The sequence below is a fragment of the Sebastes umbrosus genome, chromosome 1, assembly GCF_015220745.1.
Source record: "Sebastes umbrosus isolate fSebUmb1 chromosome 1, fSebUmb1.pri, whole genome shotgun sequence".
Classification (NCBI taxonomy): domain Eukaryota; kingdom Metazoa; phylum Chordata; class Actinopteri; order Perciformes; family Sebastidae; genus Sebastes; species Sebastes umbrosus.
This window is the reverse complement of record NC_051269.1, coordinates 23,019,408-23,046,593: the sequence shown is the minus strand read 5'-3', so window position 1 is coordinate 23,046,593 and position 27,186 is coordinate 23,019,408. Positions and strand designations below refer to the sequence as shown.

The 27,186-nt window shown below is 41.4% G+C and overlaps 2 protein-coding genes across 2 annotated transcripts in view; one reads left to right on the top strand and one right to left on the bottom strand.

Annotated features, from left to right (window-relative positions):
- The window catches only part of mmp24 (matrix metallopeptidase 24), a 91,092-nt gene that overhangs the window by 23,214 nt on the left and 40,692 nt on the right, over positions 1–27,186 (top strand). The window contains exons 2-3 of the mRNA XM_037769087.1: positions 16,957–17,105; positions 19,026–19,142. Of these exons, the coding sequence (XP_037625015.1) occupies positions 16,957–17,105; positions 19,026–19,142 (266 nt within the window). The remainder of the gene's footprint in view (positions 1–16,956; positions 17,106–19,025; positions 19,143–27,186) is intronic.
- LOC119488014 (nuclear factor 7, brain-like) lies at positions 1,417–3,699 on the bottom strand. The gene is made up of 2 exons (XM_037769158.1): positions 3,532–3,699; positions 1,417–3,422 (listed from the first exon to the last, which is right to left on the bottom strand). The coding sequence occupies exon 2, from the start codon at positions 3,403–3,405 to the stop codon at positions 2,020–2,022; it is 1,386 nt and encodes a 461-aa protein (XP_037625086.1). The 5' UTR covers positions 3,406–3,422; positions 3,532–3,699; the 3' UTR covers positions 1,417–2,019.

The following is a 27,186-nucleotide window of genomic DNA, read 5'->3' as shown; positions in this document are numbered from 1 at the left end:
AATCGCTTCCAAACAGATCATCTCCTGAATCAGAAGGATGGATCTACAGTTCTGGATCCATGGTGAGTTGATTATTTGGTTTAATCGAAGGTAGAGAAAAAAAATATTCCTAAAATGTTCCATAGTCCCCCTTTCTTATATTCATGGCACCCCTTAAACAGGAATTTGGAAATTGTGTAGAAAATTGTCATATAATAGTAAATATCCTTTTTTATCTAATAAGCGGCCAACTCTTATAATTCCATTATTCACCCACGTTCCTTGTTGTCCCCAGTGATGGGATGTAACTAAGTGCATTTAGTTAAAGGGACTGTTTGTAACTTCTTACACGTACATATCACCCGGGTCGGTGTCCCATGCGCGCTCGCGTGTGGCTACGCTGTTCAGACTCAAACTCCAACACAAACTACACGGAAGCACCAAAGTTATATCTAGTGAAGCCCGTCTTGCAAAACAGTGTTGGCCGCGGTCGGAGGACGCGGGGGAGACCGTAGCTTTGGTCTCCAGGGCGGAGTCTCTGCTCCTCTGCTCCTCTGCCTGCTTGCCTTCACTCAGCTCGCTCCACCTCACGTGCATGCGCGTACACTACACACTGCAGAAGACTTCGTAGCTCTGAAAATATCTTGTGAATGTACAGTGGACGTTTGTGCAGAAATAAATGCTGCAGCTCCTCCAGACCAACAGAGGTTTCCTGTGTCTTGTGAAGTGACGGGGCTCCGCAGCGAGAAACGTTATCGTCTCTGACTGGGTGTCGGTGTCTCACCTGTTCCCTCCGGCTGCGGTCGGGAGACTGAAGCAGGAAAAGCCAACACTAGGATCAGCATTGATTCTTGGAGAGACCTTCGTATGGTCAGCTAACATTACTGCCAAGCAGGTGAAATATAGTGATATTGTGGTTTTAGCTGACGTGTGTCGCCTCACTGTTTTGAGCGATGCTCGTTCATGTCTATATAGAGTGAGCACAAGCACGAGCCCGATGCTGACTTTCGTTGACTTAATGGCCACAGGTGTCGCTGTTAACAAGCATTTATAATTCTTACAAACAGTCCATTTAAGAGTTCTCATTGAGAACGAGTCGTGTTAAAGTGAACTGGAAATGAGTATATCAACAGTAAAAACATGTCTAAAAATATCTCTTCTAAATAAAATTCATCAAGAAAAGTCTATATGTGGTTTTGTCCATGCGGGCTGCTGCTCCTCCGGCTTTCTTATGTTTGGAAAATGTAACCTGAACTGGTTGTTGCATCAAATAGAGAAATGTACACATATTTTTGGATGATTACATATATTGTATAAATTGTTAACATTTCATGTAATTAAACATTGATTTTAATGTTTGGAATAATTTTGAATAATCTGGACTACAATTTAAAATAAAGTTTGTTGGTGAACAATGATTGGCTGCTCAAACATGCAGTTATTGATAAACTGATTCTTTTTTCTTTATTTGGATCTCATCAACTTCTACAAAGTCTTTGCTGGTCTTCATGGCTCCACACACACAAGTCAAAATAATCAAAATGAACAACAATTTACAGTAAAATGACAAAGTATCGATAAAAAAAGAAAAGTGTAAACGAACCAAACAGAAAGATCAGAGATACTGAGTGAAATTATTTTACAAAAACAAAACCCTCTTTCTTTATCTCTTATTGTTTCTAAATGTAGCACTTGAAGCAGTTTAGCGTATTTAATTAAGATGATGTACTTGCATAATTATTGCAATTTTTGGGTTGTATCCATATGGTTGAATGCACTTATTGTAAGTCACTTTGGATAAAAGTGTCAGCTAAATTAATGTAATGTAATTTAATAAAGGTCGACAACAGAAACAAAAAGCAGATTGTTAAACTAAATAATAAAAATAAAATAAAAACATAATAAAACAATACCTGAAACAAAAATAAACATGTCTTTGGAATAATGAGTCAGCAGGAGGACAGGTGCAGCTTAAATTCAGAGAGTTTCCCCCTTAAGAAATAAACATCATTAATATAAATATGATCATGCTCTTTATCTTTAACTGCTCTGTTCCACTGTCACACAGACCTTCAGTGGTAATATATTCACTTTACCAGCCGTGCAAATGTATGGAAACAGCTTCTCAGTGAAAGTGTGTTTGAAGGTGTGTATGTGTGTGTTAGTATCAGGATCAGAGAACGATAGCTTTCCTCTGTTCCAGTCCAGATTCACTCTGATCCTCTGGAGCTTCTTCTGGACTCTGAGACCAGTGGATGGATCTGGTAGTGAATGTGCTGAGTATTCACCTTTATAGAACTGTATTGTCCATAATCCAGACCGTGTGAGTCCCTTCCTCTGGACAGACTCTGCTAACACACCCAGTAACCAGCCTATACTGTCTCCAACCTCGACATCCCAGCTGTGAGTCCCAGAGTTAAAGCCCTCAGAGCCCAGGACAGACCAGTCTTTATCAAACCTCTCTGGATTATCAGGAAGCTGCTGTTCCTCTCCTGGTCCCACACTGGTCAGATCTTCAGACAGGATGAGTTCTGGATGAGCAGTGTTTGGATCCAGAATCAGAGGAGTGTAGGAGACCATCTCCTTCATCTTGTTCCAGATGTTGAAGGTCAGGTTGCCCAGGTGTTTGGCCTCGTCTATCAGAGCTCCTGAGAGCAGCTGTGGATCCTCCAGCAGGGGGCGCTGCTGGATTCTTTCCACTGCAGCCTTGTAGTTGTGCAGGAATGAGACGTCTTCAGCTCTCAGCTCCTCCTCTGTGGCTCTGACTGTGTCTGAAAGAGCTGCTATCTCTCTGCTCAGAGCCTCCATCTTCTCCTTCATCACCTGACTCTTCTGCTCCTCTTCCTCCCTCAGAGCAGAGATCCTGGCCTCCTCTTCCTCTTCTAGAAACTGGTGAAGCTTCTTAAACTGCTCCTTAATCTTCCTCTCTGTGCGTCGGGCCTGGACCTTCATGTGTTTTGCTGTTTGATCAGACTTCACTTTAACTTGTTCAAAAACCTTTAACTTCTCGTTTAAGGGCTCCAGAGTTTCCTGAAGTTTCTTCTTGTGTTGTCGTGCAGCTTCATCGACGGGTCTGAATCTGTGGTTGGTGTGTTTTTCTGAATCTCTGCAGACGAGACACACTGGCTGCTGATGGTCCAGACAGAAGAGTTTGAGTTTCTCAGAGTGCAGACTGCAGAGAGCCTCTGAAGCTCTCTGATCTCTCTCCTGTAAGAAGGACTCACACAGGTTCTTTAAGGCCAGGTTACAAGGTGGGTCCATTGAAGATCTTCTCTTACAAACTGGACAATCGCGTGTCTGCTTCTCTCTCCACCAGTTGTTCAGACAGTCTTTACAGAAGCTGTGGCTACATGACAGAAGAACAGGATCTCTAAAGACGTCATGACAGACCGGACAGCAGAGATCCTCCTCTGATCTGGAAGCCATTTAGTCTCTGAGTGAAGCTGAAAACACAGCAGACAGAAAGTACAGTCAGTCATGGCTCCCCTCCCTCCTCTACTAGCTTCACTGACATTTACTTTCACGTTGAGACATGTTTTTAGTCAAACTCACCTTCAGTGTGTGGAGCGTCAGCAGGTTGAAGCAGCAGTGTTGTAGTTTTCCACTTTTCTCTCCTGTAGATGAACTCACTCAGATGAAGTTGTTAGTTTGTTCTGAAGGTGAATCTGATCATCTGGTTTTCAGTCTGTGTGACTCTCTTTAGTGAGGAAGAATAACAAACTGTTTGTCTGGTTTCTCAGGTGAGTCTGATGATGGGTGGAGCTTTTGTCACATGTCCTCTGCTGAATGTTGCTGCACACAGAGGTGTAACTCATTCAAAAGTCCTGATTCATTGCAGGATATGTAGACTGATAGTGTGCAGCAGGCTGTTGCAACAGTTATGTTTATGAGAAGAATCGCTTCCAAACAGATCATCTCCTGAATCAGAAGGATGGATCTACAGTTCTGGATCCATGGTGAGTTGATTATTCGGTTTAATCGAAGGTAGAGAAAAAAATATTTCTAAAATGTTCCATTGTCCCCCTTTCTTATATTCATGGCACCCCTTAAACAGGAATTTTTGAAATTGTGTAGAAAATTGTCATATAATAGTAAATATCCTTTTTTATCAAATGAGTGGTCAACTCTTATAATTCCATCATTCACCCACGTTCCTTGTTGTCCCCAGTGATGGGATGTAACTAAGTGCATTTAGTTAAAGGGACTGTTTGTAACTTCTTACATGTACATATCACCCGGGTCGGTGTCCCATGTGCGCTCGAGTGTGGCTACGCTGTTCAGACTCAAACTCCACGGAAGCAACAAAGTTATATCTAGTGAAGCCCGTCTTGTAAAACAGTGTCGGCCGCGGTCGGAGGACGCGGGTGACACCGTAGCTTTGGTCTCCCGGGCCGGAGTCTCTGCTCCTCTACCTGCTTGCCTTCACTCAGCTTGCTCCACCTCACGTGCATGCACGTACACTACACACTGCAGAAGACTTCGTAGCTCTGAGAATATCTAGTGAATGTACAGTGGACGTTTGTGCAGAAATAACTGCTGCAGCTCCTCCAGACCAACAGAGGTTTCCCGTGTCTTGTGAAGTGACGGGGCTCCGCAGCGAGAAACGTTATCGTCTCTGACCGGGTGCCATTGTCTCCCCTGTTCCCTCTGGCCGGAGACTGAAGCAGGAAAAGCCAACACTAGGATCAGCAGTGATTCATGGAGAGACCTTCGTCTAGTCAGCTAACATTACTGCCAAGCAGGTGAAATATAGTGATATTGTGGCTTTAGCTGACGTGTGTCGCCTCACTGTTTTGAGTGATGCTCGTTCATGTCTATGTAGAGTGAGCACAAGCACAAGCCCGACGCTGACTTTCGTTGACTTAATGGCCACAGGTGTTGCTGTTAACAAGCATTTCTGATTCTTACAAACAGTTGACATACATGACACTGCCCCCACCAAAAGCTGTTACTCCATCGGTGCAACAATCAGCATAGCGTTCTCCGCGTCGTCTATCCTGCCATCCAACTTTGGCAGACAGAACCTGGACTCATCACTGAACATGACATTCCCCCACATGTTCAGGTTCCATTGTCTGTGTTGTCGACACCAGCGCAAACGGGTCTGACGGTGAAGGGAAGTCATTGTAGGCTTCCTGGTAGCCTTATGAGAATACACTGTTTACCATTGGCAGAGCATTTTGGCACATTTTTCGTGGGCGCTACCCACATAATCAGCTGTGCTGCTCATCCCACAAATGCATGATCCTTACAAGTTGGACATCATTGTGAAGGTAAATAAACAGGCTTTCCAACGATGTAAAATACAATGCCAATTAGCATTGTTACAACAGAGAACTAATCGACCAAACACAAGTTTCCAAACTTTTTTTTCCCAGTGTATATATAATAATAGGAGTGGGAAAAAAATCTCAATTTCTTTTTTATGATTTTGAAATTTATTGTTTAACAAAGTTACCACTTCTATTGTTGTAGTCTGAGTAACGTGACGTCACATCTGTTTCGTGTCTGTCAAAAAACAAAACAAACTGCAACGAGCCAAAACGGCAAAGCAGAAAACGGAGGAGGGTCTGCGTGGATACGACCTGCAAGGGGCTATATTTCTGGGGTTCCGTTGTAGCCAGCAGATATCCAGGCTAAGTCTTCCTTTCCTGTGCGCTGCTCATTGTTTACAGTTCCATGAGCAACTTGAGATGTGAGATTGGAGTTGGATTTGGAAGACGACATGTACGACCAGATTGTTTCACAAATAGCCAGTTTACAAGCTAATTTTAAACCAATAAAAGCTAAATCATCATCAGACAATAGCCGTTGGGTTCCCAGATTGCATTTCGGCCAATGCGTTCAGCCTCTTTTGCTCTCCACATTGACTGTTTACCTGCATTCAACCAAAGCAAACTTGATTGGTCAATGCTACTCGGACTACAAACGGAAACCAGAACCCTTCTGGTACCAAAATCCTGTCCCGTTGCCTACAGATTCTACACATGAATGCAGAATCTGTTTATAGAGATTAATCAAATCCAAACGTCTACCCTCCGAGCTTCACACAACCGACGGGTAAAGCTCTCCACTCCCTCCTGCTGCTCCGAGCAAGATGCCAGGAAGTCAGACATTAAGCCACCAGTCGGGCTTTTACAATCTCTTCAGATACCCCCTGAGCCGCTCCGCTCACATTCAACTGACAGACGAGTAACAATCACAGTAGAAAGCTCTTCTGAACAAATGCATCCCTGGCGGTGAGGAACGTTGTTGTGTTGCTGTCAAGATGGAGACGGAGAGGGTTGCAGATGAAAGAGGATGGTGTGTGTGTGTGTGTGTGTGTGTGTGTGTGTGTGTGTTTGTTTGTATATGTGGTTAGATTTAGGCAAGAAAAGTGCTTTGGTTACGGTTAGTGAAAGATAATGGTTTCAGTTAAATGTTTTTAACATGCCATACCTTGTGCTTCAAGTCACTGCAGACTTTATTTCTGGATAGATAGCTAGATATGTTAGAGGGGTAGGGGACAGGGGATGTTCAGGGGGAGATAAATAGTCAACAGTGGATGTCACATAGGAGTGGTGTACATCATCCTGTGAACCTGAAGATTAATTTGAGATGCAGCTCAGCACTGTGTGTCAAGTTGTTCTAGTCATTAATAAGAAATAAAAAATAATTCATAAATTATTTAATCAAATAAAATAAATTGTGAAAGTGTATAAGAGCATGATGTGATGATATGAGTTTGTGATGGTCATTCCCACGCTATACTATGTTTCGTTGTTGCAGCAATTTTTGGGTTGATACCATTTGTTACACAGTTTTGATGCTAAATTTAACCATTTTTTACCACTCGAGAATTGTGAAAATGATCAATAATCTCTCCAAAATACCACGTGAAGACACCAAGACCTTGAGGTAAACCATAGAAAAAGACATGCTGTGATTTGGTATCAAAGACTTTGGGAATTTGGGGATTTCTGCAAGAATTGCATTTTTTTTGGCGATTGGATGGCGAGCACTTCTGTTCTGGAAACTGCTTGGAAACCCCCTTATTATCAATCTACCTAGGAAAGCCATCCATCCTCTGAATGCTCTAGGTCTCTAGTTTGTGGCTATAAAGTTTCATGAGGCTGTGATTATCCTAGAGGTCACCACAGGTCATTTTATACAGTGAGGTCAAATTTAAAAAAATGGTCTCACTACTACAATGAAATGGCTACTATGGGGACTAACATCAATACACATGAATACATTTGACTCATTAGATCGACAAGAGTCTCAGCTTTACAGTGATACCCAATTTATGTAATTCCAAGACTGTTTAGTGACCCCAGTATGCAGAAATATCCAAACACACCATTTTAGAAAAGGAGAAAATTATACATTTATACTGCATGAAAAAAACTGCATGGTTTTTGCCCCAAACTGCATGTCATTATCATAAAGTGGGCACATCTTGAGGTCAGAGGTCAAGGGACCCCTTTGAAAATCAACATGCAAGTTTTACCTCGCCAAAATTTAACACAAGTTTGGAGCGTTATTTAGCCTCCTTCTTGACGAGCTAGCACATGGTTTCCTTGTTACCAATGGGTTCCTTAGTTTTTCTAGTTTCATATAATATCTGTACCTTCCAGCTCTAAAACTGAACCTGCTACAGCCTCTGAAACACGGTAAAGTCGGTCGGCATCCCGGGTCTCAGGTGGTTAAATAAATATGTGATTGTCTCACCATTTCTTTAGCTGCACAGGAAGGAAACCCTAGAGTTTATTATACCAGCTGATGAATGTGATCACGTCAGGGATTGTCTCTCTACATCGTCTTTTCCTGCCGAGTGCAGAAATGGTGAGAGTAAATTTCATTACCAAACATCTACAAATCTGCCTCTTCATTCCCCGTCCTCAGCCGACGAGGGAATCCTCCCTGACAAAACGACGCCGACTCCTTTTCATTTTCCGTACAAATAGAAAACCGCATCAGCAGACAGCAGCAGACATTAGCTCTCTGGGTGCCACAACGAACAGCGATTTCATTCATTAATCACTCGCTGTTCAACACCGCAGACTGTGTTGACTTTTGATTTCTTCAGCGGAATCTTATTATTGTACGTGATGTTTGCAAGAACGGGAGGAAGTGAGGCTGCCGGGGAGGTGAGCACACAGAGTCCAGAGCGATTCACTTCTCTTTTCTGTTGCCTCTCACAAAAGATCCTCAGAGGTCATGATCAAATAAGACTTTTAATCCAGCTCAGACAGAGAGCTGCGGACTGAACCTCTGCACTTTTTCACTGTGGTGGACAGGAGCGCCTTAAAACGACTTGAGGCCCCGGGGCTACAGACATTTTGGAGGCCCCTCCCTTCACAATATGCCACGCCAACTTTAATTCAGACCCATTAGTCAATGGACAGCAACAAATATTAAATGAGTGCCCTTCTAATCAGTAAACAGAATATGAAATACCTCATTATAAGACAATATGACAACAATAAGTCAAGACAAAGTTAGGTTATTGAGCCAAGTAGGCCTGTGTGCACAGCGGCAACACAAGATCAGTCTTTTCAATAAAACATCACAAGCAAAGAATCGGGATAAACGTGGGGTGGGGAGGGGCAAAACTTGCTATAACTATTATTTTTGAAATTATTTTTTACACACATCACAGCCTTCATCTGAACATTTAAAGCAGCAGTGGGTAGAAATTGAGATTAAAAAAAAGTTATTTTGATAAAACGGTCACTATATCCTGACAGCAGTGCATGAGACAGGTAATCTGAAAAAAAAAAAATCATATGCCTCTGGTGTCCTCCGGTGCTCCTAATGGCATCTGTAAGATTTCACAGACCGGAGGAAAACAACCAGTCAGAGCTGATCTGGAGCCTTGCCGTCTCTGAGCAGCTGTCAATCACTCGCAAACTCCAATCTAACGGTCAAACTAGGCAGCGCTGATCAAATATAAATCGATATTCTGTTTCTGCCTATTTCTCTCATCAAATGTTTTTGGAAACTTCTTGTAGTGTACTGTCTATCTGTAAAATGAGAACGTTTGTGACAGGCAGTCATGTTGAGATCAGTTGAGGAAATACCAAGCACCTCCCACCAGCCGGAGCACAGCCAATAGGAACGCTTTCTCTCTGAAATGACCTGTGATTGGCCAAAGTCTCCCGTCACATGCTACATTTTTTTAAAGCCTGAAAACAGCCATGAGGAGGTGCAGAAGTCTAGTTATCCAGTTTTCTGGCAACGTATGTCATGTAAAATCATATTCTGTAAATCAATAGAGCAGATACAGAAAACTTTTAAAGAGTGTTTCATTAGTTCTGTTTATTTTAGCCTACAGCCTAGATCCCGGGTTCCCAGCTCCAGACCTCCAGACCCCCTACCTGCCCATTTCCAGTTCTCTCTGCTGTAGCAAACCTGAACCTGCTGATGCTCAGCCCTGAAGCGACAGTAAGGGCTGCTGAGTTGCATCAAGTGTGTTGAAAACATAACATTATGAGTATGTTTTTAACTAGCCTACTATTGTTGTTGTCTTATTGATTTATTTTCAACTGCTCAGAGCCAATGAATTGAGGGACACTTTTGTTGAAAAATATCTGTGCATGTGATTAACTCCTGATCATAATCTAAACAAATGTTAAAAACCCCATGAATTTTTGGTATTGTGACATCCCTATGACAGACTTCAAGCAATACCCTGACTCCAACACAAAGCACTCATTTCTAGAAACAATGGCAAAAGCTCAAGCAGTAAAAGCAGCAGGCAGTCGCACCTGAAGTTATAAAGAGGATGAATCTAAAAATAAAAAGGCATAATGGTGATAACTTGTTCGTGAGGAGAAGGATGAGGAGCGCAGACAGAAATGGAGGATGCAGGAAAACTGGACATTACTCATCCAGAAGCTCACTTACCTGCAGGTGCAGCTGGTATTTTTTTTCTCTGTGGCGTTGATGTAATGCTTTGTGCGGCAAAAGTTGAGACGTATTCAATTTGTGACACCCAGGGGAGTTTAATTATGTGCACTGTGTCTCTAATGTAAGGTACACAGTTTGGTACCAGGCACAACCAAACTGCTGGAAATAAAATGCAGACTCACACATATTGTAGACACACAATGTGTAGAATGGTGGCAGGAGTTTCTTAATGTTTATGAGGTGTGCTTCATTTAAATAGGATTTGGGCCCCATGTGCACTTGTTTATGTCTCTGCACTCTTTTTTCTTCATTGAATTTTTCTTAAAGATTTATCATAGGGCTGTCAAAGTTAACACGATAACAACGCGTTAAAGCAAATTTGTTTTGACGCCACTAACTTCTTTAACGCATTAACGCAACTTGCGATTTTAAGGTTGCAGCGGGTTCAGTTTAGCTAGAGATACTGGTATCATATGAAACTAGAAAACCTAAGAAATCCATTGATACCAACCATACTAACTTGTCACGAAGGAGGTGAAACAATGACAAATATTGCCAAGAAACCCTCACAGGTACTGCATCTAGCTCAAATCATAACATGGCAAATTCAAGCCCAACAGCTCAGAGGGTAGGGCAGGTCGCCCACCAATCGGAAGGTCGGTGGTTCGATACCCAGCTCTGCAGGTCACATGTTGATATGTCCTTGAGCAAGACACTCAACCCCAAATTGCTCCCGAAGGCTTAGCCATCGGTGTGTGAATGAGTATTTAGATTAGATCCTGATGGGCAAAGTTGGCACCTCGTATGGCAGCCTCTGCCATCAGTGTGTGGATGGGTGAATGCTGACATGTAGTGTAAAGCGCTTTGAGTGGTTGGCTATATAAATGCAAGTCCATTTACCATTTAACAGCTGTCAGTATGACTTGACTATGACTTTCTCAAAACTTCATGTGATTATCATTATCATTATCTTTACATGTCTGTAAAGGGGAGAATCGTGAGTACCATTTTCATTCACATATCTTGAGGTCAGAGGTCGAGTGACCACTAGGGACATGCCAGTATGACACCAATGGATGGCTTCATTAGGTTTTCTAGTTTCATATGATGCCAGTATCTTCACTCTAGCTTTAACACTGAGCCCGCTACAACCTCTGGAATATCGATTGCATTAATGCGTAAAAGAATTTAGTGGTGTTAAAACAAATTTGCATTAGTGCGTTACTATCGCGTTAACTTTGACAGCCCTAATTTGCAGTATTACTAACTGGGTGTGTGTGGGGACATTCCCAGGTAAAATCACAAGCGGCGCTCTCTGGGAAGTGAGATCCCGCAACACACCCGCAATTACCGCTTGGCGCCAAACGTGCCGCCAAAGAGAACAAAACAGAGATCTTTGAGATTGTAACTTTAAGTACAAACCAAGATGTGAGCTGAAATGATTAATCGATCGAAATAGAATTCATCGTCAACAAATTTGATAATCGATGAATCATTAAAACATTTTTCAAACAAAAATGGCTTCTGAAATGTGACGATTTCCTACTTTCCTTTCTCTGATAGTAAATTGAACATATTTTGGTTTTGGACTGTTTGTCAGACAAAACAAGTAATTTTAAGACATCAACATGGCTCTGGGAATTTTTCACTATTTTTTGACATTTTATAAGACAAACAATAATTGATTTATCAAGAAAAAAAACAACAGATTATTTGATTATGAAAATATCATTGGTGCAGCCCCAAGATGTACATACATTTACACCTCCTTGCTGTATTTAGTATTTTATTGTACTCTTTTGGATCGGTATTTTATCGATGTCTCGTCAGTGAAGCATAGAAACCAATACAACACCTTGAGGTAGTTTCACAAACTAATATTCAGTATGATAACCAGTCCACTTATCAGGCCGCGCACACAGTTTGGACGGGGGAAGAGCCTGGCGGGTTGCACCCGTTGCACTCAAGCTGAGACGGTAAATAGTTTAGCAGGGGGAGATAAGGTCTATTTTTATCACAGCAGACAGACGGAGGAGACACACTGGCAGGCTGACACACAGGTTGAGGCATCAGAGAGAGACGGCCTAACAGGCTGAGAGACAGACAGACTGACGGAGACACAGCCAGTCAGGTGGACAGACAGGCAGGTGGACGTAGATGCAAACAGACAGGCTGGCAGAAAGACTCACTGAGAGAAAACGGGTTCAGCTTGGTACAAACCTCCGAGCTGGAAGTTGTTCACTGCACATTTCTGCTTTGTCTGTTTACATTTTGCTTTATAAATATATATTTTTAAATAATATATTTTAAAGTTAATACTGAGCTGAATTGATTAGTCGACTGACAAAATAGTTACCGGCCACTATTTTAATAATCAATTATGTGTTTCTCTCGTTTTTCATGCAGAAATGACCAAATGTTACCTTCAAGTTCGTTAATTGTGACGATTTGATGTTTTTCTTGTGTGACAGTAAATTGAATGTCTTTGGGTTTTGGACTGTTGGGCAGACAAAACAACAAATGGGAAAATGCAATTTTTCAGCATTTTGACATTTTTATATCAAACGATTAAATCAAGAAAATAATGGGCAGATTAATTGGTCACCGAAAATATTCTTTAGTTGCAGCAAACTATCGGGGTCCACATTGATCTGGTGGCGCAGTGACGCACAACGGTCGGCTTCATTGTTGAAGTCCGACGACACAGCCAAACGGCCAATTTAAATAATAATTGTTTGAATTTACTCACAAGTTGATTAAATATTGAAAACAACACATCTGTATCGCTACTAGGCTTTGGAGTCGATCGCAGAAAGTTAGTCGCAGTTTGAATTTTAATGATAATTTAACAAATCTACTCGCAGACTACCACCACTCTTTGAGAATGACTAGTCTAGACAGTTGCTAGTTTTCACCCTATCACACAACTCTTCTGCAGTGCACCATGCTTTATTCATTTTTAATATTTCCTTTCTTTAGGTCTTGCCTCTATCACTGCCCTGATGTAGGAGAGATGTAATAACAAAAGCACGCTGCTGGAGACTTTTGTGATATTGTGATGCACTTGCGTTGAAGTTCACACTGGTCTGCACCTTACTGTGTGAGGTTTTTTAGAATTGTAGTTTCTGCCTCATCCCAGGGACACTGTCTTAGTGATTCACTCTCATCCATGAAGTGATGACATTTTGGACAGACATGGATGTAAACTGCAACTTGACTGGTTGGCGGAGGCATACCACCACAAGGCGGTAATTCTAGATCAAAATGTGCTGTGACGTCGTGATTGTCGAGCAGTGGAAACAGCAGTAGGAATTTCTCGATATTCCAGTTTTCAGGATGGAAATTTGTCTTTGAAAGCCATAAATCTCAGCACCTGGTGACATAATCGTTTATTGGTTTTTCATCTCATCCTCTGAGTAAAGTGTTGCTTTTGCAGTCGTTTGCATTGAGGCTGCTAAGTGTGCAGCAGCCTCTCAGTGGGGAGCAGCTCAATAATCCAGGACTGCTGCTCCTCTTGCCCTCGCTGGATAATTGTGTTTCTCAGCCATTTTGTTCACGAGGCAGTTACTGAACTTTGTGTCTCTTTGTGTGGTTTCCGAAACTCCCAGAACATCCCATGAATCACTGTCCGCCAGCTATGAGGAACTATTTAGTCAAAGTCAGATAAGAATATTTATTAAACATGTTCACATATGGAGGTTTTAGTCTTGCCAGTGATTTATGTTGCTGGACCCATGTTGTATGAAACTTTGTGTGTGTGTGTGCGTGTGCGTGTGCGTGTGCGTGTGCGTGTGCGTGTGCGTTGTCAGAGCTTTGATGGCACTGTAGTAATTGTTGTATAATAGCAGCTGGTGAATTATTTAATTCAAACTGCTTCCTCTGAGCCAGCAGCAGCTGGCCCACTCGTCAGCAGAGTGCACAGACACACACACACACACTAAAACACTGGCACACCTAGGGGTGCAAGGATGCACACACATCCAGTGACACACAACGACATACACACTGATGCACACACACACTTGCATATAGCAACACGTATTGCATAAAGACACATGCACTCATGAGCCTGCGCACACATACACATACACAAACATACTGACTAATGCAGTATTGAGGTCCTTGGAGACTTCATAGCGGAGAGTGCTTTGTGTGTGCGTGTGTGTGTGTGTGTGTGTGTGTGTGTGTGTATGTGTGTGTGTGTGTGTCTCACAGCCATGCGGGGCACACTCTAACAATAAATAGATCAGAGTTTCTTCAGGCTCCAGTTCTCTGTCAAAACCTTTTTTTGGCAACTTCTGTGTAACACGTAACAGTCAGTTGTTGAAGGAGAATACAGAATGAAATATGAATAATTTGGTAACATTGAGACAGTACTTATTAGGGCTGTCAAAGTCACCTTGATAATAACGCGTTAACGCAAATTTGTTTTAATGCCACTAATTTCTTTAACGCATTAATGCAACTTGCAATTTTTAGGTTGTAGCGGGTTCCGTTTTAAATGTGAAGATACTGGTATTATATGAACCTATAAAACTTAAAGAATCCATTGGTACCAACCATGTCATACTAGCTTGTTGTGAAGGAGGCTAAATAACGCTCCAAAGCAATGCAAAATTTTGGCAAGAAAAAACTGGCATGGCCATTTGCAAAGGGGTCCCTTGACCTCTGACCTCAAGATATGTGAATGAAAATGGGTTCTATGGGTACCCACGAGTTTCTCCTTTACAGACATGCCCACTTTATGATAATCACATGCAGTTTGGGGCAAGTCATAGTCAAGTCAGCACACTGACACACTGACAACTGTTGTTGCCTGTTTGGCTGCAGTTTGCCATGTTATGATTTGAGCATATTTCTTATGTTAAATGCAGTACCTGTGAGGGTTTCTGGACAATATTTGTCATTGTTTTGTGTTGTTAATTGATTTTTAATAATAAAGATATACATACATTTACTTAAAACAGCATATTTGCCCAGTCCCATGTTGATAAGAGTATCAAACACTTGACAAATCTCCTTTAAGGTACATTTTAAACAGTTATTAATTGCGAATTAAATATTTTAATCGATTGACAGCCCTAAAAATAACTTGTTGTATTAAATGAAAAACATGCTGTACAGGAGACCTTGGTAACTGAAATTATTGCTTAAGGAAATCTTGTTTAGACTGTGTTCTTTATGAAGTTTTTATAGATTAAGCTGTGTAATCATTATTTTTGTGTCTTTTTCAAATAGAGGTGAGAGTTGTAGTGAAATTGCTTTGTTGATTCTGGCTCTGTTTTTATTATTTGCATCATGTTCCGGGTAGAACAGAAGTCAATTACAGGAATCAGATTGAGATGTTTTGTTAGAAAACAGTGGTGTTGTCTTCACCACAGATTTTTAATTGGATTGTAAGCAGTCAGTTTCCTCTTGGCTCATGGACCATGTGGCACATTATGTTCACATTTACGTTCAGGATTAAAAGCAGATTAGGATCACAGTTTCAATAAATTAGACCAACAGCGGAGTTAGAGACCAGCACTCACATAACTTGTTTCACAGATCTCCTTGTTTTTGCAGCAGCTGGATGGAAACACATGTGTTGAGGATAAACACTAGATGGTATAGTGTAGCCTGCAGACGATGTCAACTGCCATTTTACAAAAAATGTTCAAGTTACATGTACACTGTAACTGACAAGAGTATTAAATACCTGACAAATCTCCCTTTAAGGTACATTTTGAAAAGGTAAAAAATGTGCGATTAATTTGCAATTAACTATTTTAATAGATAAAACTGCTCTGTCTTTAAACATCAGATTTCAGTGGTTGTTTTATCAAAAGATGTCTTTTTTCCCTTTTTTCAGATGATGATATTATATTTTGGAATTAAACTGAAATGAGGGATTTATTTCCTCACATGTGAACGAGTTTATAAGGTTTGTGAGAGTTTTACTGTTGGAGGTCGGCTGCGATCAGACGGGGAATATTTTTCTCCCCGGGGGAAATGACAGACTGAATCCCTCAGCGGCGGTAACCTCCCTGCGTCCGTCATGGTAGTCAGGCAGACGTTGATGTTGTAGCTGAGTGCTGGTACTGGTTGCTGGGCTTGGGCTGGCTGGGAGAGGCTGGCACACACTTTGAAATATTAATGACCTACTGTAGAGAAGGGCTCAACCTCCCCCTCGTTATCTCTCCCCACCCTTTCCCTTCTCTCATCTATCTCCCCGCTGCTCTTTCTCTCTTTCAACTCCCCTCTCTCTCTTTCCTCTCCCTTCTTCATTTTCCTCTCCTCCCCTCTATCTCTTTCTCTCAGGAGGGTTGTGAGATTGTGTTATGTCATATTAAAGAGACAGGCGCACTGCAAAGTGAAAAATACGATATAATAAGAATCATCTGAGGAAACTTGTGGATTCAGCATCGATTTTGGATCAGCGAGAATCAAATTTTCTGTGAGATTTTCGGGGGGAATAGCTTTTTGCTCAGTTTCTCTCTGACACCTTCCATAAATCTCTCTGTGTGTTCTCTCTTTTCCACCGCCCGAGTCTGTTTTTATCCTCTCTCAGTTTTTGTCACCCCACCCTTTAATCCTTCCTTTCTCGTGCCGTTTTGCCTCATCAGAGGAGAACTTTAACATTCAATAAACTTATCTCAGTTTGTTGTTGATGGACCAGTTTGTGACTAATTTGCTGGTTGCTGCTAATATAACTTTACAGCAAGGTTTTCAATAGGGCTTGGACAAAACACCTATCTTCCGATTCGATACTATCGCGATATTTCACGCCGATTTGATATGTATTGGAATTTTTAAGTATTGCGATTTAATTATTTTTTTAACACTAGACCATGGGAAAGTTGAATCATACACTTCTAAGTACTTTTCCTTAGGAAAATATCTAAATGAATACAGTAAGAATATTTGATTTTCAGCATGCATGTAGTCAGAGATGTCCTGAAGTCAAATATATCAGTCATTGTCAGGAATTTTATTTTTTTTCAGCAACCCAAAAATGGTAATTGTAATGGATTCTAACTGTTCTGTACTGATCATACAGTAACCAACCTGTACTCATGTTCTTTTTACCTCTTCCGTCTCTCTCAGACGTGGCTGAAGAACTACGGCTACCTGCTGCCTCACGACGTCCGCACGTCAGACCTTCGCCAGGAGAAAGCCATGCAGTCTGCCGTAGCCGCCATGCAGCGCTTCTACGGCATTCCTGTGACGGGAATACTGGACGAGACGACTATAGAGTGAGTCACTAGTGTGTGTGCGTGTGTTCGCCCAATACAAAGATAACCTATTAGATCCTAACACATGTACAGACATGAGAGTTCAGGTGATATTGTTCCAGACTCGCAGCAGAACATGTGATTGTCATCCAATGATACAATAATCTTTTTACAGAACAAACAATGTGTTAGAGAACAACAACAGCACAGAGAAGTTTAATCAAAAAAATGAGGGATGCACCGATCCAACTTTTTCAGTCTTAATAGCGATACCTCGGCCGATACATACCACGTGCTGATCTGATGCCAGTGTTTAATTAATAAGCTGTACACCTCACTGCGTGGAGGTGACTGGGATCATTCTTTTATGTGTAAGACAACATCAGGCCTGACTTAGACATTGCTTTCTTAACTTTGTAAAACTAAATGTAACAAATTAATACATAGATATAAATTTACTGAATTGGTATTTATTATTAAATTTATAAATCGTACCAACAACTTGGTAAAAAATGCACAGGCCTTAAACTCGCTATAGCTCATTTTTTACAAGATGGTTACAAGATGTGAACACAGCACTGACTTATCATCACCTTTAAAAGGCACAGTGTGTAGGATGTGGTGGCATCTAGTGGTGTGGTTGCAGATTGCAACCAACTGAGTTCCCCTCCGCTCACTCCGCCCTTTCCAAGACTGCGGTTACGTTGGCCAGTGCAAAACCGTAGTAACGCTGTTCGTCTCACTCAGAGGCCATCTTTCCATAATAACACTACTTTAGCAGCAACAGAGGTCAGACGGCGGCTGGCGGTACCACGGTTTTGCACTCTACGGCTCACGTTACCGCAGTTTCACAAGTGTGTCAGAGAACTACGTCGACCTTCAGGTAACGTAAACACGTCAAAGGCTCTCTCTAGAGGCAGTGTTTGGTTTGTCCGTTCTGGGCTACTGTAGAAACATGGCGGAGCAACATGGTGGCGGACCCGCTCTCTGTGTAGATATGAAGGGCTCATTCTAAGCTAATGAAAACACAACAAGTCTCAGTTTCAGGTGATTACATACTAATGAAAACACAGTTATGAATATAATATTCCATTTCTGCTAATTGATCCGCTGAAATGTTACACACTGTTCCTTTAAGTTGATATGGTGAACTTGTTAGCAAACTGTTGCTTATTTTCACTATGTTCACCAGCTAGCCACGGTGTCTGTCTGCTGTTTAGTGCTGAGCAGGTAGTGTACAATATGTTTAACATCTGCTGCCAAAAACAATGTTATGAGATGGGGCTGTACCTGGATCAGAATTTTTTGATTCTGTGGCTGTTCAATACGAATACTATTCTTTCTCAAATCAATCTTTTAGAATGATATCATGTACAGTATGTAACCATCATGTAAAGCAGATTAAATCTGCCTGCAAAAATGTTTTATTTAATCTGACAAATTCCATGATCACTGGCTTGAAACCAACACATTCTCACTCCCAACTCATCAAATACCGCCGCTTGGTCATTGCCCCTTGGCATTGGAGACCGACGCACGGGGTACCCCTTTTGCGTTACTTTTGGACGTACGGAGGACGGCGTGTCAATATACACTTCTTCTTACATGCATAGTGTCCTTTCATAATAAACTTCTGTTTTCACAGGAAGTTAGGCAACACAACCACCAGTTAGGGTTAGGAAACGGTCGTGGTTGACGTTAACTTCACTGACTCGACTGACTCACGGGAATGATGATACCAATGAGTCACGTGACTGACGTGATAAAATACCTTTGTTTGACTCATCCATCATCCCGACTGCCCGACTGCCCTGAACAGACTCTCACGCTATTACTACTACAAGTCTAACAAATGTTCATAAACAGAGTAACGGATATAGTTGGTAGTGGTTCCAGGAAACTAAGCTTCCTGTGTACTAAATAGTGAATTATTGTGTCCAGGTGGATGAGGAGACCTCGCTGTGGCGTCCCAGATCATCCTCACACCAGCCGCCGGCAGAGGAATAAACGCTACGCCCTGACGGGACAGAGATGGAGAGATACAAAGATCTCCTACAGGTACCCATCCATCTATCCATCCTTCCCTTCGTTCTTTCTTGTTCTGTCATCTGTAAATATAAATGTTATTTTGCCATTTTCTGTTATTTCTTCCTCTTTCTTGTTTCCTTTCCTCCATCCTCCTCCCTTCCCTCTCTGATTGTTTGTCTGCTTCCTTCCCTCTCTGTCTCTCCCAGTCTGAACTTGGCGAGGCCTAATGCAAATTAGCTCCGTCCCACGGGACCCTGAATGCATCTCGCATGCCTGCATTACATCCACCCACTTGTCTCCATCTTTCTCTTCATTCCTCCTTTCTTTCCACCTTATTCTATTGTCTTCTGCTGTCTACATACAGTAAACCCCTCCACTGTACGATGGTACGATCCAACCGACAGCTCAGCCATGTAATATAGGTCTAATGCAGATTAGAGCCGTCCCACGAGATACTGAACACATCCCAGCTCCCATTGTTGCTTCTGCCCACTTTATCCTCTCTCTCTGTCTCTCTCTCCCTCCTTTTCTCCCACTCCTGCTCTCATATTCAAATTCAATATAAGCTTTAGGGTCATGAATCCAATAACCAATATTCCATGTATTTGGACAGTTCCTCAATAAAAGTAGTTAAAACTTCAATAACCATGACGCCTCGCTTCAGTTTCTGTCTGCCGATATTGATGAACAATTAAGTGCAGCTGCAGTTTCAAATAAGACCAAATATTTCTTCATTAAATTCATGAACTTAGATCTTGTCCACGACAGAAACTTAACAAACTGTAACTTAAGGTGTAGCCATTGTGTCTGGTTCCTGAACCTGAATTTCAGTTCCAGGTACTACAAGCTCATTTGCAGCACAGCAAACACAACAATTAATTAAAGCTGCAAGCAGCGATGAACGGGCTCTCGCCCCTTGTGCACGTCAGGGGTACTGGCGGGACACCAGTTGACGCGGCTGTGCATTTCAGTGACCGTCTGACACTGCACTCACGAGTTAGATGGTATTTCTTGCGTGGAGTGCGTGGCGCTGAAAATGACGTATTGCAAATTTTGTACCTCTTCCTGTGTCCACTATGTGGCGCTAGAGAACACGCACACTAATTATACGATATGTTACTGTGTATCATGTGTAGATCACACCATGTAAATCTCATGTAAAGTGGATGATCATTGTCACAAAAGGCTGACTTCCTGTTGTCAGTAGGTGGCGCTATGACCTTAACTCAATATGGTCGTGTAGATGTCTTCAAGCTCTTATCCAGCGTGTGAAATTTGGGGCTGATTGGACAATGTAAAGTCAAGTTACAAGGGTAACACCAACCAAATTTGAAACAAATCTGCTAAATCCTCTACGAGGGGTTCGAAAAAGTTTGCATAAAATGCATGGAAAAAATGCACAAAGCTCAAAATGGCCAACTTCCGGTTATGCGGGGCTAATGGAAGCCAATAGAATCTATGTCCGAAATAAAAGCAATGTGATTACCAAATTTCGTGAATATCAGATCAACTATGTTCCAACTAAGGCCTTCATCGCATTAGGGGGCGCTATGGAGCCAGCTAAACACGCATGAACCCAATCACTGTATAATACTGCAATGTTCACAGGTGTTGATGTATGTGTCAAGTTTCGTGAGTGTTCGAGTATATCAAGGGTGTCAAAGATACGTTCAAAGGCAAAAAGTAATTAGGGGGCGCTATAGAGCTGACACAACCAAGCACAATTATGACAAAAACTCGAAATAACTACTAATTTGAACATGGGTGCAAATCTTTTGGAGTTTTTTTGCATCCTAAAGATCTCAAACGTGGGTTCGTAAAATGAAAATGAACGCACAAAATCCAACATGGTTGACTTACTGTTGGGTGAAAACATTTTTAAAAAGTTGTGTTCTTATAGATGAGAACAATGATCTTACTAAATTTCATGAACAACAAAGGAACTTTTTGCAACTCTGGCTTGTGTTTGGGGGCGCTATGGAGCCCGCTGGCACTGCCCGAGCCTAATCACTATAAAACTACGCAATTTTTGCAAGTTCTGAAGCATGTGCCAATTTTCGTGAGTTTTCGGCATCCCAAGCCCGTCAAAAATGCAATTCCGCAGCAGAAAAATAATAATAATCTTTACAAAAACAATAGGTTTCCTTGCATTTCGTGTCAGGGACAACGTTGGGCCCCTTGCACTTTAATGCTCGGCCCCTAATTAAGCTTTTCTCTTTCCACCCTCCCCTCCTTTTCCTCCACACCACCCTACTCACAGCTTTATAGGTCTAATGTAAATTATGCCACTCCCACGAGACACTGAAGGCATCCCAGCCCTCGTGCACTACAGCTAGCCACTCTACAGCATTACATAAAACCCACAGTGTGAGATTACAGTCCTATCTGGTTACCCCTTACTGTATGTGAGTCTCCTCAGTCCTCCTCATGTTTCATCAGATGTCACATTCCTGCAGTCCAGCTCAGTGTTGTCTTCAGCCCTGCTGCCACTGTTCAAGCTGCATTACTCTAATCGTGTTTTAACTTAATTGTTCTTTTTCTAAGGCGCCAAACTATCTCCAGAGCCAGCCCTGTCTCCTATGAATTACACTCTATGGAACTCATTTGCATTGGCGAATGGTTTTAGTCGGAGACGTAATGCTGCCTGGATTACATTATTTACCTTCAGATTTATGTTAGCTGGCAATGTTTTGTTCCAATGCATGAAGAAGGTTGATGCTCTTATCCAAGTTATCCCCCAAGATACCTTGCATGCATTATGAGCATGACTTACAGTTATTCCTTTCACTGAACTGGCGTCTCCAAGAGTTACTGTTGTGCTAAACATGACTTCCATTTTCTTAGAGATTTTGGGGAAATAAATGATGTAGGAACACATCCTGTCACACCACAACACTCTGACCCACAATAGACCTGTTTTAGTCCCTTTTTAGGGAGGTACAGGGGGTCTTTAAGGGGAGATATCAGGTCAACATTAGATGTCACATAGAGGTGGTGTACATCATCTGAAAGCTGAGAACCTGAAGATTAATTTGAGATGCAGCTCATCACTGTGTGTTAACTTGTTCTAGTCATAAAACAGAAATGAACATGAATTAATTAATTAATTAAGATAAATTGTAAAATAGTATAAGGGCTGAGGACATTATGATCGAAGTATACGATGGCCATCCCCATGCTCTGTTATGTCTCTTAAGTTGCTGCAGCAATTTATGGGTTGATACCATTTGTTACAGAGACTTAGTGCTAAATTTAACCATTTTTTACCACTCGAGAATTGTTAAAAATGATCAATAATCCCTCGAAAATACCACATTAAGACACCAAGACCATGGGGTACACCATAGGAAAAGTCACGCTGTGATTTGGTTTCAAAAACTTTTGACATTTGGAGAATTGCAGTTTTTCGACGATTGGATGAAGAGCACTTCTGTTCTTGAAACTCAGTAAACAGAAACCCCCTTATTGTCAATCTACCTAGGAAAGCCATCCATCCTCTGAATGCTCTAGGTCTCTAGTTTGTGGCTATAAAGTTTCATGAGGCTGTGATTATCCTAGAGGTCACTACAGGTCATTTTATACAGTGAGGTCATTTTCAAAAAATGTCTCACTACAATGAAATGGCTACTTTGGGGACTAATATCATCACACATGAATACAGTTGGGCTCAGTGGATCCACAAGAGTCTCAGCTTTACAGTGATACCCAATTTATGTAATTCCAAGACTGTTTACGGACCCCAGTATGCAGAAATATTCAAATACATCATTTTAAGATCAGACTTATTTATACTGCATTCAAAAAACTGCATGTTTTTGCCCTAAACTGCATGTGATTATCATAAAGTGGGCATGTCTGTAAAGGGGAAACTCGTGGGTACCCATATAACCCATGTCCAATCACATATCCTGAGGTGAGAGGTGAAGAGACCCTTTTGACAATCACCATACCAGTTTTTCCTCGCCAAGATTTAGCCTAACTTAACCTAAAACTGAACCTGCTACAACCTCTGAAAGACAGTAAAGGGCATTAGGGGGTTAAAACAGTATTAAAACATTCAACGGAACTTCTCAAAATATCCCTGCTGCATAATCCACATCTCCGTTATCTATCTCTATGCTCTGTATGCTTTTAGATACACTGTTCCCAGAGAGTGATTGCACCACACAGAAGTCGTGTATTCAATCATATTTTGCCCTGTGATGCAGTTTTTATATCCAACCCACATTCATTCTTACGTTGAAACAATGACAAATGAAGGTAATTCTAAAGTTCATCTTTACTTTGCGTAGATACCGAAGAAAGCAGTGATATTTAAGGGTATCGATGAGCTCAGGCGGGATGGTTTTTCTCTGCTCTGAACAGTAGTTTCGGAGCAGCTGGAGCAATGCTTTGACAGCAATGCAGAGAGACACATTTAGAGGAATTTTAGGGCTGCTGGCAACTGTAAATGATCACCCGCTGATAGATGCTGTAGCTGCAGGATTATGCAACTGTGATGCCTCAGGACAGGGAGGTGAATTTTCGAAAAGGGAGAGAGGGAGGAAAAGAAGAGGGGATGAATAAAGAAAGAGCAGAAAGACAGAAACAGAGCAATCGCAAAAAAGATCCTTCACTTTGATGTTGATGCTTCGTCTACGTTGTTCTTAACTTTCCTGCCAACAAAGCACATTTGATTGAGTTGAAAAGGGATGAGAAGCAGAAATGGGGAGAGAACATCTGCATCTTTAGCTGTTCTGACTGCAGATACTCTGCGGATGATGATGATGTGTGTGTGTATTTTGAACTGATGTAAATGTAAGAATGTCAAAGAATCAGATTTGTTTCATCTATTTTAAGCTACGCTAGCGGCGCGGCTGCAGGGATGGCGATGTCTGTCTGTCTGACAGTCGGTCCACCACTTTGGTTCAGACTGAAATAACTCAAAAACTACTGGATGGTTTGCCACTAAGTTTCGTACAAATGTTCATAGTCCCAAGAAGATGAATCCCTCTGGCTTTTCCTCAAGCACCACAATAAAGAGGCAAAGTCCCGCCCCTTCAGTCTTATACTTCAACAGTTTTACAACAAACTGCAACTTTCTTGACTTGCAAAATGATCTTTTAAATTGAAAAACGTCATATGTGTGATTCATGGCGCAATTCAAAGGGGATCAAAAAAATATTTCTTTCGCCGTTGACTACCGTTCATATTTTTTTCTAAATAAGCTTCCACGGTGTCCACTGGAAGGGGAGGGACTTCGCCTCTCTTTTAGGTTGACAATTGTGGTTTTGAGTGAAATATATGGATTGCCATGACATTGCTTGTTCAGACATTCATGTTCCCCTCAGGATGAATTGTAATAACTTTGGTGATTCTCTGACTTTTCAGACAGAAAAGACATGCTCTGTGACGCACGTTGAAGTGAATATATAATAAATAAAATCAACAGGGATATGGACAATTATTATAGTTTATTAACAAAAAATTAATATGCGCTCCTAAAAGCCACCAGACTCCATTGAAACAGGATTTTACCTCGCTGATAGTCGTAAAACACACTTCATTCAAAGTCGACAGAAACAAAATAAAACTTATCAAAACCGTCTTGGTGAGTCTTTCCACCATTCCAACAATCAGCAACTCTGGTTTGGGCGAAATAAACCATTAATTCACTGAGTTAAATGTGAAAAGAAACATCCGTTTTATGCCCACTTTAAAGCCACCAGACTCCATTGACAGAAACGGTATTTTTTCCTCGCTGATCATTGAAACACACTTCATTCAAAGTCGACAGAAACAAAATGAAAGTCGTCAAAACCGTCTTTTTTAGTCTTTCCACTGGTCCAACAATCAGCAACTCTGGTTAGAGAGTTTGAAAGAGAGACTGAATAAGTAACAGATCTAAAAAAGGAAGTAGCCACCGTAACATTTCCTCTGTTTACTAAACCTGCTTGTGCCGGCCGGCGCGTCCATGACGTCGAACGTGACACAGAAAAAAAAAACAGAAAGGCCAGTGCAACGGCACGGCATACTCGCAATAGGAAAGGAGGCAATCGCCTACTTTTAGTGGGTTTTCCCGTATTTAAAAAACCTGCATATACATGTATGTGCTAATTTTGGTGGGAAAAGGGTATTATTTAGGAATCTCCAATTTAGTGAACTGCTGTGATACAGGAGAAGCTTTGATGAAGCATACAAGTCAGACACTCATTCACTCGTAATTAACTTCATTTGATGCAATTCGTTTTCATTCTCTGCAGAACATTTTGTTATTCAAATGCATCGGGCGGGTATGGGTGCTGTCTGCATATCCAACCCAAGTGCAAGACGTGTGTGTGTGTGCGTGTGTATGTGTGTGTGTGTGTGTGTGTGTGTGTGTGTGTGTGTGTGTGTGTGTGTGTGTGTTTGTGTATGTGTGTGTGTGCACGTTTGACAGTATGACCATCTGTGTGTTTTGGCCACAGGTCATTTGGCCAGCTTCACTGCCGTAACGTTCCACACCATTTACTCAAATCAGACAACTGCTACCTAGCTGTCTGGCTTGCACACACACACACACACACACACACACACACACACACACACATTAATTGCTGGGCTTCAGGGTAGAAAAGTTGGATTTATAAATAAACTTTATAAAGGGATTTGCATGCATACAGTTATGAAATGCAATAACAAAATGAACTCAGGGGTTTGCAAACCTACTTGTGTCCACTTTCAGCAAACAGACATTATAATGTCTGCATACAGCAGTGCAGTACAGTACTATAGACAAGGCACTAAATCAGTGTGTAAAATATGATTGAACATCCAGCTATTGCAAAAACAGGCACTTTCTTTATTCCCAAACATGGCTACGGAAGATTTCTAATTATCTTATACAAGGATACGATATGAACAAGATTTGCTCTCACAGTTCAGTTGCTTTATGTGTTGTTTTCGTAGCTATTCACTACACGATGTTGCAGCACACAGCCTGTCAGAAGAGTCGAATAAAAAGGCTTAAACTCGCTTAACTCTGAGAGTCAGTGTGGCTCTTGAAGATTAGCTGAGACAGCACAGACTCTGTCCAAACACACAGCAACAGTCCTTAAAGTATATTCCCTCTGACTACACAACAACGTCTTTGTACTTGAAGCCATGTTTTATTCTGCACATGGCCGTTCAAAGCAATCACCAAACGGATATCTCTACCCATAAAGGAAGAAAAGTACAATCTAATTCTGTAAATTGAGTTGTGTTTCCCATCAACACTAATGTTGCATTTAGGACCAAACTTAATGACTAATATTAGTAGGATTGTTTAAGACGTTTCACAAGTCCGCTACAGAAAATGACGCATTAGTTTGATGTTCATATCTGTGACAGTTCTTTTTACTCACTAACATCCCTGCAAAAATGGAGGACTCTATACTGTACATTTAGTTGTCTGTAAATGACTTTCTGACACACAAAAGGAAAATATATCTACAGTATATATGCACATCCCACATAACATATAAAGCATGAAATCATTCCTTATTTGGTGTAATAATGTTTTTTATGATCAATGCTGTATTTGGTAACACTTCATAATAACCATCATTTATAGATGATAAATTGATATTTAATCAAACTTAGTTAAACCTGCAGTAGGCAGAATGTTTTTGGCATCAATAGGCAAAAAATCCATAATAACCTTTCAGCACATTGTAATTCAAGTGGTCTAGCCAGTGACAGGAGACTTTGGCCAATCACAGGTCATTTCAGAGAGGGAGCGTTTCTATTGGCTGTTCATTCAACGGAAGCAATCACTGGCGAACTCCAATCAAACAGTCAAACTAGGCAGCACTGATCAAATATGTAAGGAATAATGTACAGCTAACAGGTCATTGTTGTGAAAGAAACCCCGACAGGGCGGTGCAGGACACCCTGTCGGGTTTCTTTCACAACAATGACCTGTTAGCTGTACATTATCCCGCTTATTACACGGCTACTTACTTAAAAAATCAATAATTTAACACAAAAACTGTAAAAACGGAACTGCACCCATAGCAACGGTCTGCTATAAAGAAATAATAGACCGCAGAACCCTGTGATTAACAAATCAGAA

What these genes read in the sequence shown, in the direction of transcription:
- LOC119488014 (XM_037769158.1), bottom strand. Translation starts at nt 3,405, where the DNA reads ATGGCTTCCAGATCAGAGGAGGATCTCTGCTGTCCGGTCTGTCATGAC.